The 15559-nt window shown below is 39.1% G+C and overlaps 1 protein-coding gene across 1 annotated transcript in view; it reads right to left on the bottom strand.

Annotated features, from left to right (window-relative positions):
- The window catches only part of ACAP2 (ArfGAP with coiled-coil, ankyrin repeat and PH domains 2), a 164457-nt gene extending 149780 nt beyond the window's left edge, over window positions 1-14677 (bottom strand). The window contains exon 1 of the mRNA XM_068968577.1: window positions 14607-14677. Within this exon, the coding sequence (XP_068824678.1) occupies window positions 14607-14677 (71 nt within the window). The remainder of the gene's footprint in view (window positions 1-14606) is intronic.
- Window positions 14678-15559: the final 882 nt, after the last annotated feature.

The following is a 15559-nucleotide window of genomic DNA, read 5'->3' as shown; positions in this document are numbered from 1 at the left end:
CTAACAAAATTTACTTAGTGACTGGACTAGGATGATCATCTACCACTCTGTCTACCTAACAAAGGAAAGAATTAACCCTCTCTGGAGAAAGATATCATCCGAAGCATCTACAGTTTTTCACAATATACAGCATTAAATTAGAAACTGAGCCCACCAAAAGAAAGAACTAAATAACAACCAGAAGAAAATACAAAACAAATAGAAACAGAATCACTGATGAGCCAGATACTGGTTTTATTAGATAGGGACTTAAAAGTGGCAATAATTAGTACAGTCATGAAACGAGAGAAAAACTAGCAAGAAATACATGAAAAGCTAGCAATTTTCACCAAAGAACAAGACTCTATACAGAAGAAAATCAAATGAAATGTCCAAAAGTAAAAAGATGAATTAAAAACTCCAGATAGGTTTAACAGCAGTTTATAAACAGCAGAAGATGAGGGAATATAAGTCAATTAAAATATCCTATTTCTCCATTAAGAGTAATATTTCAAAAAAGAGCAAAAGACATGTAAGACACAGCAAAAAAAATTTAACATATGTGGAGCTGAGTCCCAGAAGAAGAGAAGTGTAGCAGAAGGCAACATTTAGAGAGATAATAGGACTTTTACAAATGGATGAAAGATACTCCACAAACCCCATATATTGAAGAAACCCTACAAGCCCCAAGCAGGATGACAATGGAAACCATATCTACATATATCAAGCTAAAACTGAAAATCAGTCAAAGAAAAAAGGCTTAAGAGCAGCCAGAGGAAAACAGACACATTATGCTCCAAAGAGCAATAATAAGACAAACAAACTTGCAACATAAATGATAAAAATGTAAACAAAAGACAATGAAATGACATTGTGCTTTAAAAAAAAAAAGCCAATCTATTATTCTATGCTTTGGGAAAATAGCCTTCAAACATCAAAGAAAAACAAAGGCTTTTTCAGACAAACAGAGATGGCTCTTAGCCCAGCAGATAAATGCCATAGGAGTTTCTCACAGTAAATGATAAACGTGCTAGGAAGTATCTTAATTCATTTCATTCATATAAAACTATTATCTGACCATAACCAATAACATCTAGTCTCCTTGTAATTAAATACTTTAATTCAAAAATTCATATAAATGGATTTTTAACTTACTATAAAGCTTCCCTTTGAACGTAAAACTGAAAATCAGAGTAAAACAATATATCACCAAGTTAAAAACTATTTTTTAAAACAAGGAAAGTTTTATTGAAAAAAATAAAAATAAAATAAAATTTAAAAAATTAAATTAAATTTTAAAAAAACAAGGAAAGTTTTGTTTATTTAAAAATGAACATGAGGAATTCCCTGCTGCTGCTAAGTCACTTCAGTCATGTCCAACTCTGTGCGACCCCACAGACAGCAGCCCACCAGGCTGCTCCGCTCATGGGATTTTCAAGGCAAGAGTATTGGAGTAGGGTGCCATTGCCTTCTCCAGGGAATTCCCTGATGGTCCACAATTTCACTGCCAAGGGCAGAGGTTCAAACCCTGGTCAAGGAACTAAGATTTCACAAGACCCAAGTAAATAAGTATTAGTGGCTCAGTTGTGTCCGACTCTGCAACCCCATGAACTAGAACCTGACAGGCTCCTGGGCCCACAGGATTCTCCAGGCAAGAATACTGCAGTGGGGAGCCATTCCTTTCTCCAGGGGATCTTCCCAACCCAGGGACTGAAGCCAGGTCTCCTGTACTGCAGGCCAATTCTTTAGCATCTGAGACACCACAGAAGCCCACAAGAAGCAAGGTGCAGCCAAAAACAGAACGCATATCTGACTAGAAATAAAACACCAAAATTAGTAGTTCCAGCAACTTTAATTTTACATGAGTCAACTTAAAAAGTATGCACACCCTGCTCACATCTCATCTAAAAGTGATGCTAAAATACGTACAAATTAAATCCCATGAAGTTTAGTGTCCTGACGCCCATTCGCCATTGCCCGCTTTTGGCTGAACTATTTTACCATTTTTTTAAACTTCAACACTGAAGAGTAACTTTTTAGGCAGGGGAAAAAAATTTATATTTAAATTTGAGTATGTCTGTGGCATCACAGAAAATATAAAAACTTCAGACAGAAAAACTGACTATATTTCAACAAGGAATCCTGCTGTATTTCAAGTACAAATTACTACACAAGTATAATCAAGTCAATCCTTTCTATAAGAATTTCTTCATGTATTCACTTACCCAAATCTTCACAGATGTTTACCTTGCGTCATCTCGCCTGTCTAGCCTCCAAATCCTAGCTATAATTCAATGGAGAAGGTGTCATGTGCTCCCAAGTGGACACATGAGCTTCCTCACAGCAGTTTTCTTCTACCACCTATCACTTTGCTTTTCCTTTGCCTGCTCATCATTCAGGATTTAAATCCTTAAGGCACTATGTCCTCAGTTGTTTTTTTTCTCCTCCTATTATTCTTTCGTCCAACCTTCCTTCTTAAATACACATAAAATCTACCTCTGGTGCTTTTTAAGGACCTTTACTGCTCTTCTTCTGCAAAGTGAAGTTTATCCATCTACTTTCACTGTTTCATCATCCACAGCACAGATGATTTTCATGTTTCCAAGTAACATGCCTAATCCTTCATACATACTAGATTCTTCCAACCGTTTATTATTACCACATGAGCATGCCAGCAACCTTAAGTATACCATCCAAGCTTCTCTTCAAGAAAACAAGAGAAAGAGGAAGGGGACTTAGCATTATTAATTGTGTACTCTTCAGCTACTTCCGTGAAAGGCATTTTGAATTTGCAGTAATGCATTGCTGTTCTCACTGAGCCTAGGTAGAAGTGAGAAACCTACCCAAGGTCTCAACATCAGTAAGTGAAAAAGAAGTGAAACAGGTAATCAGCCTCCAGAACCCACCTACCTGGGTCCACATTCACTACCATAAAAGAGTATTCTCCAGTAGAAGCTGTGCTTTGCATACCAACAGCACACAGTTCAGTTCAGCTGCTCAGTCGCGTCCGACTCTTTGCGACCCCAAGAATCGCAGCACACCAGGCCTCCCTGTCCATCACCAACTCCCGGAGTTCACTCAGACTCACGTCCATCGAAGTCAGTGATGCCATCCAGCCATCTCATCCTCTGTCGTCCCCTTCTCCTCCTGCCCCCAATCCCTCCCAGCATCAGAGTCTTTTCCAATGAGTCAACCTCCAGTTAAACATCACAGATAAAATACACCCATTTATCTCCATCTTCTCAAAAAAATCTAATTAAAATGACAGAAGGTGGGGAGTTAATACACAGGACAAAAAATAGCAACAGTAACGGTTAGCAGCACAATTCTAGAAACTGAAAGGCAAATAAAAGAACAGTAACTCAGACCAGAAAAAGCCAAACCCTAAGACATCAAAGTACACTGGTGAAGCCAATTTTCAAGAAAGAAGATTCACCACACAGAAGCCCCAAATAGTTAGAGGCATGAAAATGTCATATGTCTCAAAATACAGGGATGGAGTTGGGAGGAGGAGGGAGGGTGAAAACAGAATCAGTTGAAATCTTATATTCATAAGGAGCAACCAGACTCTTCAGATCCCCACTCCACTCCTCCAACTTGAAATGACTACCTCTCTCCCATCCTGACAAAAAATGGGAGTTGTGTTTTCTGTAAAGGTTTATATATTAAAATCTAAAATACTAATTAAAACTAAGTTAAAAATTCCCTATGAGAGAGAAACTCCAGTGAGAAGTCCTTACCCCACAAGCCTTCTCCTGCCCCTTCTGTAGCTTGGTGTTACTGTTGTTCAGTCACTAAGGCAAGTCCAATGCTTTGCAACCCCATGAACTGCAGCACGCCAGGTTTCCCTGTCCTTTACTATCTCCCAGAGTATGCTTAAACTCACGTCCACTGAGTCAGTGATGCCATCCAACCATCTCATCTTCTGTCCCCCCTTCTCCTCTTGCCCTCAATCTTTTCCAGCATCAGGGTCTTTTCCAGTGAGCCAACTCTTGCATCAGGTGGCCCAAGTATTGGAGCTTCAGCATCAGCCCATCAAATGAATATTCAGGGTTGCTTTCCTTTAGGATGGACTGATTTGACCTCCCTGCTATCCAACGGACTCTCAAGAGTCTTCGCCAGCACCACCGTTCAAAAGCATCAATTCTTGGACATTCAGCTTTCTTTATGGTCCAGCTCTCACATCCATATATGACTACTGGATAAAACATATCTTTGACTATATGGACCTTTGTCAGTAAAGTGATGTCTCTGCTTTTTATATGCTAAGTTTGTCATAGCTACTCTTCCAAGGAGCAAGTGTCTTAATTTCACGGCTGCAGTCACCATCCGCATTGATTTCAGAAGCCAAGAAAATGAAATCTGACACTGTTTCCACATTTTCCCTATCTATTTGCCATAAAGCAACAGGACCAAATGCCACAATCTTCATTTTTTGAATGCTGAGTTTTAAGCCACCTTTTTCACTCTCCTCTTTCAGCTTCATCAAGAGACTCTTTAGTTCCTCTTCACTTTCTGCCACTAAAGTGGTATAATCTGCATATCTAAGGCTGTTGATATTTCTCCGGGCAATCTTGATTCCAGCTTGTGATTCATCCAGCCTAGCATTTCACATAATATATTCCCTGGTGGCTCAGATGGTAAAGCGTTTGCCTACAATGTGGGAGACCTGGGTTCAATCCCTGGGTCGGGAAGATCTCCTGGAGAAGGAAATGGCAACCCACTCCAGTACTCTTGCCTGGAAAATTCCATGGAAGGAAGTCTGGTAGGCTACAGTCCATGGGGTCGCAAAGAGTCGGACACAACCGAGAGACTTCACTATCACTATCACTATCTATTCTGCATATAAGTTAAATAATCAGGGTGACAATACACAGCCTTGACGTACTCCTTTCCCAATTTTGAACCAGTCCGTTGTTCCATATTCAATTCTAACTGTTGCTCCTGACCTTCACACAGGTTTCTCAGGAGGCAGGTAATGTGGTCTAGTATTCCCATCTCATTAAGAATATTCCTAGCTAGTTTCCTGAAATTCAGCTCTTACATTCTATCTACCAGGCAGAAGATGGCTCTTTAAGATAAATAAGAAAAGTCCTAAAAATGCTGACATTTGAAGTGGTCCCAATGAAAATACTACCCTGTAGTAAAACTCACTAGACAACCCATAACAAAATACAGTATTCTTCCAGGGACTGTTTAAGTGTCTCTTTGATGTAAACAGAGAGCCAAAGATCAACAGAAAGTTTCTAAAAGAAGATCAAAACAAACAAACAACAACAAATCAAAACTTTAGAGGAAGATAATTCAGAGAAAGAAAAATCTGTTCACTATGACTAATTTATTCAGATGTATAAGGAAAGCTCTTGAAAAATGTGTTGTTGTTTAGTAGTAAGTTTGTCTAACTCTTTGTGACCCATGAACTGTAGCCCACCAGGGTCCTGTGTCCATGGGATTTCCTAGGCAAGAATGCTAGAGTAGGTGGCCATTTCCTTCTCCAGGGATCTTCCTGACCCAGGGATCAAACCCACGTCTCCTGATTTGGCAAGAGGATTCTTTACCACTGGGCCACCTGGAAAGCCCCTTGAAGAACAGGTTGATGTGAAAACATATACATACATATATATATATCTACTGGAGAAAGAAAGGGCAATCCACTCTAGTACTCTTGCCTAGAAAATTCCATGGCTAGAGGAGCCTGGTGGGCTACAGTCCATGGGGTTGCGAAGAGTCAGACACAACTGAGCAACTTCACTTTCACTTTCATATATATATATACACACACACACACAGATACATACATATACATAAATATATTCAGAACAACAAAGAATTTTTGAAAACTAAGATTAGGAAATACTTTGGATACATCATTCAGAACAAAAAGATAAATAGGAAATGGGAGAAAAAGAATTTATTCAAAATATGAATACAAGAATAAAAGATAAAAAAAGAGGAAAAGAAATTATCAAAGAAATAATATGATTCCTCAGAACTAAAACACATGAGTTTTCAGATTGAGAGGAAGTATCCAAGACAATAAATAAAAAATACCCACCTAAAGGCATATCATTATGAAATTTCAGAATATCAGAAGTAAAGAAAAAAATCTAAAAAAACATCAGAAACAACAACAAAAATCCACAGCAACACTGAAAACCAGAAGACAGTGGTGCAATGCCTTCAAATTCTGAGAGATGGTTTCAGTCTACAATCCTACATACATTTTCAGACAGGTAAAGTCTAAAACAAACAAACAAACAAAAATGCACCTTTCTGAGGGAGGGTAGTGGAAATGGCACTCTGCCAAAATAAGCAAATAGGAAAGACAACAACATGAAAATCAAGCAAAGCAAACCCAATACAGGAATGATGGAGGGAATTTCCACATCAAAAATAAAGGTGATCAAGGAAACGAAGACAAGCTGCAGACTGGGGAAAAATTTCCAAACTACGTATCAAATAAAGGACTGTTATTCAAAACATGTGAAGGACTCTTAAAACCCAGTACGAAAACTAACACATCAGGACGTTCCTGGCACTCCAGGGGATGTGAGTTGGTTCCCTCATTGGGGTACTAAGATCCCACAAGCAGCCAAAAGAAGAAAAAAGAAAATAAACAATTCAATTAAAAAATGGTTCAAAGAGCTTAAAAGACATCTTGACAAAGAAGAAACACAGATGGCAAATAAGCATATGAAAAGAAGCTATACATCATACACAATCCGAGAAATGCAAATTAAAATGAGATACTACTATATGCCTATTAGAATGCCCAAACTTCAGAATACAACATCACCAAATGCTGGTGAGGAGGTAGAGAAATAGGAACTCTCAGTCACTGTTCTTGATAAAGTATCCGGCACAGCCACTCTGGAAGGCAGTTTGGAAGTTTCTTGAAATACTAAACATATTCTTACAACACTTTTCATACAGTCCAGCAATTGTCTCCTCGGTACTTATCCAAATGAGAGGAAAATTTATGTCCACACAAAAACCTTTATATAAATATAATACCAGCTTTATTCATAACTTCCAAAACATGAAAGCAACCAAGATGTCCTCTGATAGGAGAATACATAAGCTGTGGTATAATCCTGACACTGGTCTAGTATTCTGTGGCCTTGTGAACTTAACAGTTCTATTTGATTTGAGTGCATTCCTTAAGATTTTCTACATACAAGATACAGTCAGCCCTCCATATTCTTGGATGCAGAACCCACAGATACAGATGGTTGACTATACTACACCATTTTTTGCAAGGATCTTAAACATCTACAGATTTTTGTATCTGCAGGGGTCCTGGAACCAATTCCCATGGATATCATGACACAAGTGTATATACTCTAATCTACTTTTTAGTAGAGATGAATTTACTTCTTTTTTCCTTATATTATTTCCTGTATTCTTCTTTCTCACCTAGCTGCTCTGGCTACATGCTCCACTACACTGCTGAACAGAAGTATGAAGAAGAACCTTTTTCTTGACCTTAGAGAAAAACTTTCTCACCATTAAATAAGATGTTAGCTCACAGTGTTTTAGAGCTGTCCTTTACCTGGCTGAGGAAGCTTTCTATTCCTAATTTATTGAGCATTTTCACCAAAAGCATGGGTTTTATTTAGTCAAATACTTTCCCTGCATCTATTAAGATGATTACATGGTATTTATCCTTTGTTCTATTGTTTATTACATTGATTTTTGCACTCCTGCAATAAGTCCCACTTGGTCACGGTGTAAAAGCCTTTCTATATATTGTTATATTTGGTTTGCTAATATTTTACTGATGGTTTTTGTACCTGTATTCATAACAGATATTGGTCTGTAGTTTTCTTATATCTTTGTTTTCTTAACATATCTTTAGCTCTGGTAGCAGGGTAATACTGGACTCAGAGAATCAGCTGGGAAGCAACACTTCCTCTTCTACTTCTTGGAAGAGTTTATGAAGGATTGTTGTTAATTCATCTTTAAATATTTGACAGAATTCATCAGTGAAGCCATCTTGGTCTGGGTTTTCCTTTTGAGGAAGTTTTTTAATTACTAATTCAATCTCTTATGTCCACTTAGATTTTCAATCTCTTCTTGAGTCATTTCAGTAGTTTGTGTCATTCTACAACACAGATAATCATGAAGGTGTGATCACTCACCTAGAGCCAGACATCCTGGAATACAAAGTCAAGTGGGCCTTAGGAAGAAGCATCACTAAGAACAAAGCTAGTGGAGGTGATGGAACACCAACTGAGCTATTTCAAATCCTAAAAGATGATGCTGTGAAAGTGCTGCACTTAATTGCCAGCAAAATTGGAAAACTCAGCAGTAGCCACAGGACTGGAAAAGGTCAGTTTTCATCCCAATCCCAAAGAAAGGCAATGCCAAAGAATGCTCAAAATACCGCACAATTGCACTCATCTCACATGCTAGCAAAGTAATGCTCAAAATTTTCCAAGCCAGGCTTCAACAACACGTGAACTGTGAACTTCCAGATGTTCAAGCTAGTTTTAGAAAAGGTAGAGGAACTAGAGGTCAAGCTGCCAACATCCGTCGGATCATCAAAAAGCAAGAGAGTTCCACAAAAATATCTCTTTCTGCTTTATTGACTATGCCAAAGCTTTAGACTGTGTGGATCACCACAAACTGTGGAAAAAGAGATGGGAATACCAGACCACCTGACCCACCTCCTGAGAAATCTGTATGCAGGTCAGTTAGAACTGGACATGGAACAACAGACTGTTTCCAAATTGAGGAAGGAGTACATCAAGGCAGTATATTGTCACCCTGCTTATTTAATTTATATGCAGAGTACATCATGAAAATCGCTGGGCTGGATGAGGCACAAGCTGGAAGCAAGATTGCAGGGAGAAATATCAATAACCTTAGACTACAGATGACACCACCTTTATGGCAGAAAGCAAAGAAGAAGTAAAGAGCCTCTTGATGAAAGTGAAAGAGGAGAGTGAATAAGTTGGCTTTAAAACTCAACATTCAGAAAACTAAGATCATGGCATCTGGTCCCATCACTTCATGGCAAATAGATGGGGAAAACAATGGAAACAGTGACAGACTTTACTTTTGGGGGCTCCAAAATCACTGCAGATGGTGATTGCAGCCATGAAATTAAAAGACACTTGCTCCTTGGAAGAAAAGTTATAACCAACCTATACAGCTTATTAAAAAGCAGAGACATTACTTTGCCAACAAAGGTCCGTCTAGTCAAAGCTATGGTTTTTCCAGTAGTCATGTATGGATGTGAGAGTTGGACTATAAAGAAAGCTGAGCACTGAAGAATTGATGCTTTTGAACTGTGATTTAAGAGAAGACTCTTCAGAGAGTCCCTTGGACGTAAGGAGATCTAACCAGTTCATCTTAAAGGAAATCAGTCCTGAATGATTTGGAAGGACTGATGCTTGAAGCTGAAACGCCAATACTTTGGCCCCCTGATGCAAAGAGCTGACTCATTGGAAAAGACCCTGATGCTGGGGGCAAGACTGAAGGCGGGAGGAGAAGGGGATGACAGAGGATGAGACAGTTGGATGGCATCACCAACTCAATGGACATGAGTTTGAGTAAACTCTAGGAGTTGATAATGGGCAGGGAGGCCTAGCGTGCTGCAGTCCATGGAGTCACAAAGAGTCAGACACGACTGAGTGACTAAACTGAGGAACATATATACACCCACTTCATCTACTTTAAGTAATTTATTTTCTGAATAACAGACTTCCTTTGTGGCTCAGCTGGTAAAGAATCCACCTGCAATGTCAGAGACCTGGGTTCGATCCCTGAGTTGGGAAAATGCCCTGGAGAAGGGAAAGGCTACCCACTCTAGTATTCTGGCCTGGAGAATTCCATGGACTGTATTGTCCACGGGGTCGCAAAGAGTCAGACACGACTGAACGACTTTCACTCTCAGTATCTTGGTCTAGCTACAGGCTTGTCAGCTTTGTTGATCCTTACTAATAACCAACTTCTGGTTTCACTGATTTCCTCTATGGTTGTTTTAGTATCAATTTTCATTTATTTCTGTTCTAGTCTTCTTTACTTCCTCCCCTTCCGTGCTCTGAGATTAGTTTGCTCTAGTTTCTTAAGATGAAAGGTTAGATCACTGATTTGAGATCTTTCTTCTTTTTAATATAGGTGTTTGTCAGGACTGCTTTAGCTGCGCCCATGAGTTTGGTATGTTGTGTTTCTGTTTTCATTTGTCTGAAAATACTTTATTTCCTTGTGATTTCTTCTTTGATCCACCAGTTATTTAAGAGTGTGTTGCTCGGTTTTTTCAAATTTTGAATTTTTCAGATTTCCTTCTTTTACTTACTTCTAATTTCATTCCATTGTGGCCAAAGAATTTATTTCGCATGATTTCAAACCTTCTAAATTTGTTGAAGCCTGTTTAGTGGCTTAATTTATTTATACAAAATGTTTTCATGTGTACTGGAGAAGAATATGAAGTCTGAAATATTCTATAGATATCTATTAAATCTTTTTTTGATATATAGTATTGTTCACATCTCATATCTGCCTGTTGACCATTTGCCTAGCTGTTCTACCCATTATTGAAAGTATTATGTCCCTATTATCATTGAATTTTCTATTTCTCCCTTAACTTCCATCATTTTTTGCTTCCTGTATTTTGCTGCTGCTGCCGCTGCTGCTAAGCCACTTCAGTCGTGTCCGACTCTGTGTGACCCCATAGACAGCAGCCCACCAGGCTCCCCCATCCCTGGGATTCTCCAAGCAAGAACACTGGAGTGTGTTGCCATTTCCTTCTCCAATGCATGAAAGCGAAAAGTGAAAGTGAAGTGGCTCAGTCATGTCCAACCCTTAGCAACCCCATGGACTGCAGCCCACCAGGCTCCTCCATCCAGGGGATTTTCCAGGCAAGAGTACCGGCATGAGTCGCCGTTTCCTTCTCTGTCCTGTATTTTGAGGCTCTGCTAAGTGTACATGTTTATATGTCTTCCTGATGGATTGACCCTTTTATCATTATAAAATATCCTTTATCTTTAGTAATTTTTATCATAAAGTCTACTTATATATAGCCACTCCGGCTCTCTTGTGGGTATTGCTTGCATCATTTATCTTTTTCTATCCTTTCACTTTCAACCTATTAATATTTGTATCCTTCAATCTAAGGTAATTCTCTAATAAACAGCATGTAGCTGGATCATTATTGAAATTTCACATAATAAAAAGTTTTAAATATATAAGGCCAAAATACATAGAAAGACATACCATATTCTGATATTAAGGCAGCTAGAATATTATAAAGACAAAATATTCAAGAATAGCCATTATATTTTTTGAAAAAACAGTAATAAAGGAAAAGTTGACCCACCAGATATCATAACAAACTATAAAATGTTACAGCTAATATATTAACAGTATTTGCAGAAGAACAGACAATTACTTTGGTAGAAAAGAGTAGAATCCAGAAAAAGACCCATGTTCATATACATGTATGTATATGCACATATGTGTATAATTTTAAAGCAATGGTTAAAGATGGATTATTCAGTAAAAGGTATCTGGACAAGGGCCTCCATTAGGATGAAAATAAAACAGGATTATCCCTCACACGCAGAACTAAATCTAGCTGCATTATATGAAACTAAAAATTGCTATAAATGGAACATATCCTATAATAATGGGAATGGGAACACTTTTCTAGGCAATACATGAAAGCCAGTTTTTAAATATCTGTGTAATAAAAGACATCATACATACAATTAACACAAATTTAATTAATGTAACAGAGCCTGTAGCTTGAAAGACAGAGTAAAAGAGTGAATTCACTTCCAAGTCCACCACTTGAAAGTCCACCATTAAGAAAGTCAATTTAACTTCTCAAAATATCCAGTTTGGCATCTTTTTAAACACTTTAAAAACAAAAATTATAATTCCCCACCATAATATTAACATTTTAACATTAAATGAGATGGTAGTTATAAAAGCATACTAGAGTATGAGATCTGGCCATGTTGTAAGAGCTTGTTCTCCCTTATTTCAACTGAAGCTGATACTACATTAAATGAAGAATTAGAAGCTGCAATGAGGAATAGCTGGATTCCTATATTTTGGTTCACAATAAAACTACTTTATAATGCCATTCTTCCATTTCTGAAATAACACATTTTGCTTCATCTCTTGCCCACTATATTTTCCATGTGTAAATTATCAATTATTAAGAGTCTATTTGTTCTAAATATGGAAGGATAAGTAGCATATCAGTCAAGACTGGCACTTGCTTAATAGCAAAATAGAATATGCACATGCATACACACATGTGTGATGTCTTTCAGCCATTCAAACCTTTCACCCTAAAACATCTTTTTAAGATTTTTATCCTAAGTTACTGAACATGGATTATATCTGAAACAGAATCAAACAAAAAATCCTCAGAATGGTGCAAAATAAACACTGTTAAGGATAAACAATAAATGTTCCATATAAAGATGCAATATTTTTATATTTGGGCAATAAATTAGAGCAAATCTTCCACAGTTCAAAGCTTCCCATGTAGCTCAGTCAGTAAAGCAACTGCCTGCAATGCAGGAGACCTGGGTTCAATTCCTGGGTCAGTAAGTTCCCCTGGAGAAGGAAATGGTGATCCACTCCAGTGGACTGCCCAGAGAATCCCATGGACATAGGAACCTGGCAGGCCACAGCTCACTGGATCGCAAGAGTCAGACACGACTTAGTGCTATCTTTCTTTCTTTTCTTTCCACAATTCAAAAACCACTAATTAATTTGACTCTTTATTTCAAACAAAATATTCACTTCCTGAGTGAACCATATGTTTATATAAAGAAAAAGCACAATTCTTATAAAATTTTTATAAAATTTTAAAGCACACTTACACATACAATTTAGGGCAGGCCCAAACAAGTTCAAAGTTCTTCGACAGTCAAAATGGTTAATTTCCACTTTATTTTTTTGACATACTTTTAAAAAGTATACTTAGATGCATCCACTTTCCTGTAGAATTTAAATGAACAAGATTCTGACCTTTGGAGTGGCTTTTAAAAAACTAAAAGAACCCAAAATTACGCAAAGAAATCTCCCTTCCAATCTAAAAACAAAACAAAATGTTCACAGGAATGTAAAATGTAACCACAGACTTTATTCAAATTACTAAAAACAATGTTGCAACTGCAATATCCTTCTCTCCCTATTTCAACCAGCTTTCCTCCTGTTTTCCGTATCAATTTAACAGGAAAATTAATGTTTAAAGCTTGACCAGCGGTGAAAATTTTCTTCAGCATGAGCTGCCATTTACATTGATTCTACAACATTCAAGACAGTTATGTCCACATGCCAGACTTAAATGCCACAAATTCATTTGTGAAGGATAATAAAAATAGGAATTAGTTTTAAAACAGCATAACAGATCAGGACACTACGAGGAATAAATAGTACAGCTGCCTTGCTGTCCCCAGCCATCACAAATTTTCTGATACAAATACTTCAAAATATCACTCAAAGTACGCAATGCTCTTGAAAGTTTCTCTTATACATAAGCATGTGAATGAAGACCTCTGAAATATTATTTTCAAATGCTATAGAAACCTACACAGTAATGGAGTTATAATTAGGAATATATATGATGAGACTTTTATTTCCTGGCAAATCTGATCTAGTCTCACAAACGTATACAATATATTAGACTTCTGTGAATCTTGGTTTCTCTTCCCAATTTGCAGCCAAGAGTAATTGGAATACTGGAAACAACTCTTGAAAATCCCTAATGTCTTAATTAATATAGAATAGATATTATACTAAAGGTTAACAAACGCTTACTACAATATTCCATACAAAAACAAAAGACACAAAAACAAAGACAGAGCATGGTTTATGACCAAAAGCAGTACCTAGAAGCATTCTCAAATAACTTTTCTCAACTTTTTTAAATGAAACTTAAAATGCAAAACAAACTGAGCACAAAGTCACATTCCCTAGACAAAAAAAAAAAAAAAAAAAAAAGCTGTGACTACATCATTACTCAGTAATAGCTGGGTCACATTAATAAAAATTCCACCAAAAAATAGAACTTTTTAAGGTACACTTTAAAAATTACTTCCATTGCCACACAGTCCTGAAATCTAACTTGCAAAGCTGTCGTAAACTATCCATTTGTACCTCCTGAGTCTGTCAAATCACGCAAAATATAAAAGTTTTAAAAACTAATACCAACAACATTCTTCTCTCCAACCCACCATGTGTACCTTTTTACAAGCAATAGCCCTAAGTTCCAAATAAAATTAACACCAAAAAATAAAAACCAAAGGACATTGTCTTAGAAGTAGGAGTTCATTAAGTTTTACAATACTTTGCTTTTCACTGGGGTAAAAAAAAAAAAAAAAAGTGTGGGGGGCGGGGGCAAATCAAATTAACAGTGATAAAGATGAGAACAGTTCGTTCCAAGGGAGAGGATGCAGGAATTTACAACCCAGGATTGCCCTAAAGATCAGCGGGCATCAATGGTCAGGAGACGCTTTCAAGACATGTCACTGTTCTAACGGAAGTTTTGAAGGCCTTATTTTTAAGGCCTAAGGACAGCCCTATTATATGCAGTGTAAAACACAACCTAGCAAAACCTCATTCTTCAAAACAATTCAAGAGTTTTCTAAGATGCTCCTAACCGAAAGAGCCCGGGCTCTGGACACCCTCGGGGTTGCCGGCTCTCCAGGGAGGAAGGCCAGCCCTTGTGCATCGGAGTGCCACCAAGTCAGTTTATGTGACAGATCCACTGGGAGCATCCGACGGTGAACGGGGCCCTCCCGGGCCGACGCTGCTGGAAGAGGAACAGAAATGCAATCTTCGGGGCCCTCCTACTTCCGTTCTCAAAACAGAAATGCACTGTTTCTCCTACTCCTCACCCCTCAGCCCGGTACTCTCGACAGCGGTGCCCCCTTCAAAGAGCTTAGGTGGAAAGAAAAGCCTGAGTCTAGGACCACAGTGGATAGAATAAGGCTGGTCAAACACTCCCACCCCGACTACCGTACAAATCAACCGTCAGCGCTAGAAACCCCCCTGGCCGGGAACAAGCCAGCATCAGAAATCGATGTCCCAGTTTGGCCCCCAGTCCTTCTTCCTAGGGGTAGGGGGAGCGGAAAAGCGCGAAGAGGAACTAAGTGAACTGCAGGAGGGTGCCCTGCAAGCGCCCTCAAAGAGGGGCTGGTGTGGGGGTGGAAACGAAGGAGGAGCGGAAGGGAGGGGAAAGGACGAGCGGCCAGAGGAAGGGGAGAGCGCGCGCCCGCAAAGGGCACGAGTCGTCGGGGACGCGGCTGCACCCCAGTTCCTCGAAACGGGTGCGCCCAGCCTCTTGGGCGCTCCGCCCTGGGCAGAGGCCGAGGAAGGGGCAAAAGGAGGCGACGTCCCCCTCCTGGCCCAGCCTCGCCCCTCACGAAGGGCTAGTCGGGGCTGTCGAGCCCTCTCCGGGTCGGGAGCCACAGCAACGGCCGCACGCCCCGTCGGAGGGCGCGGACTGCGGGGCCCCCCGCGCGTTCTACCGCCGGCTTTCACGCCCCCACCGCCGGAGGAGCTAGCTCCGGGTGACGCCGGCCCAGAGCCGGGCGGCTGCGCCAGTTACCTG

The sequence above is a fragment of the Capricornis sumatraensis genome, chromosome 1 (assembly GCF_032405125.1).
Source record: "Capricornis sumatraensis isolate serow.1 chromosome 1, serow.2, whole genome shotgun sequence".
Classification (NCBI taxonomy): Eukaryota; Metazoa; Chordata; class Mammalia; order Artiodactyla; family Bovidae; genus Capricornis; species Capricornis sumatraensis.
The sequence above is the reverse complement of the archived record's forward strand: the minus strand, read 5'-3'. Positions and strand labels throughout refer to the sequence as shown.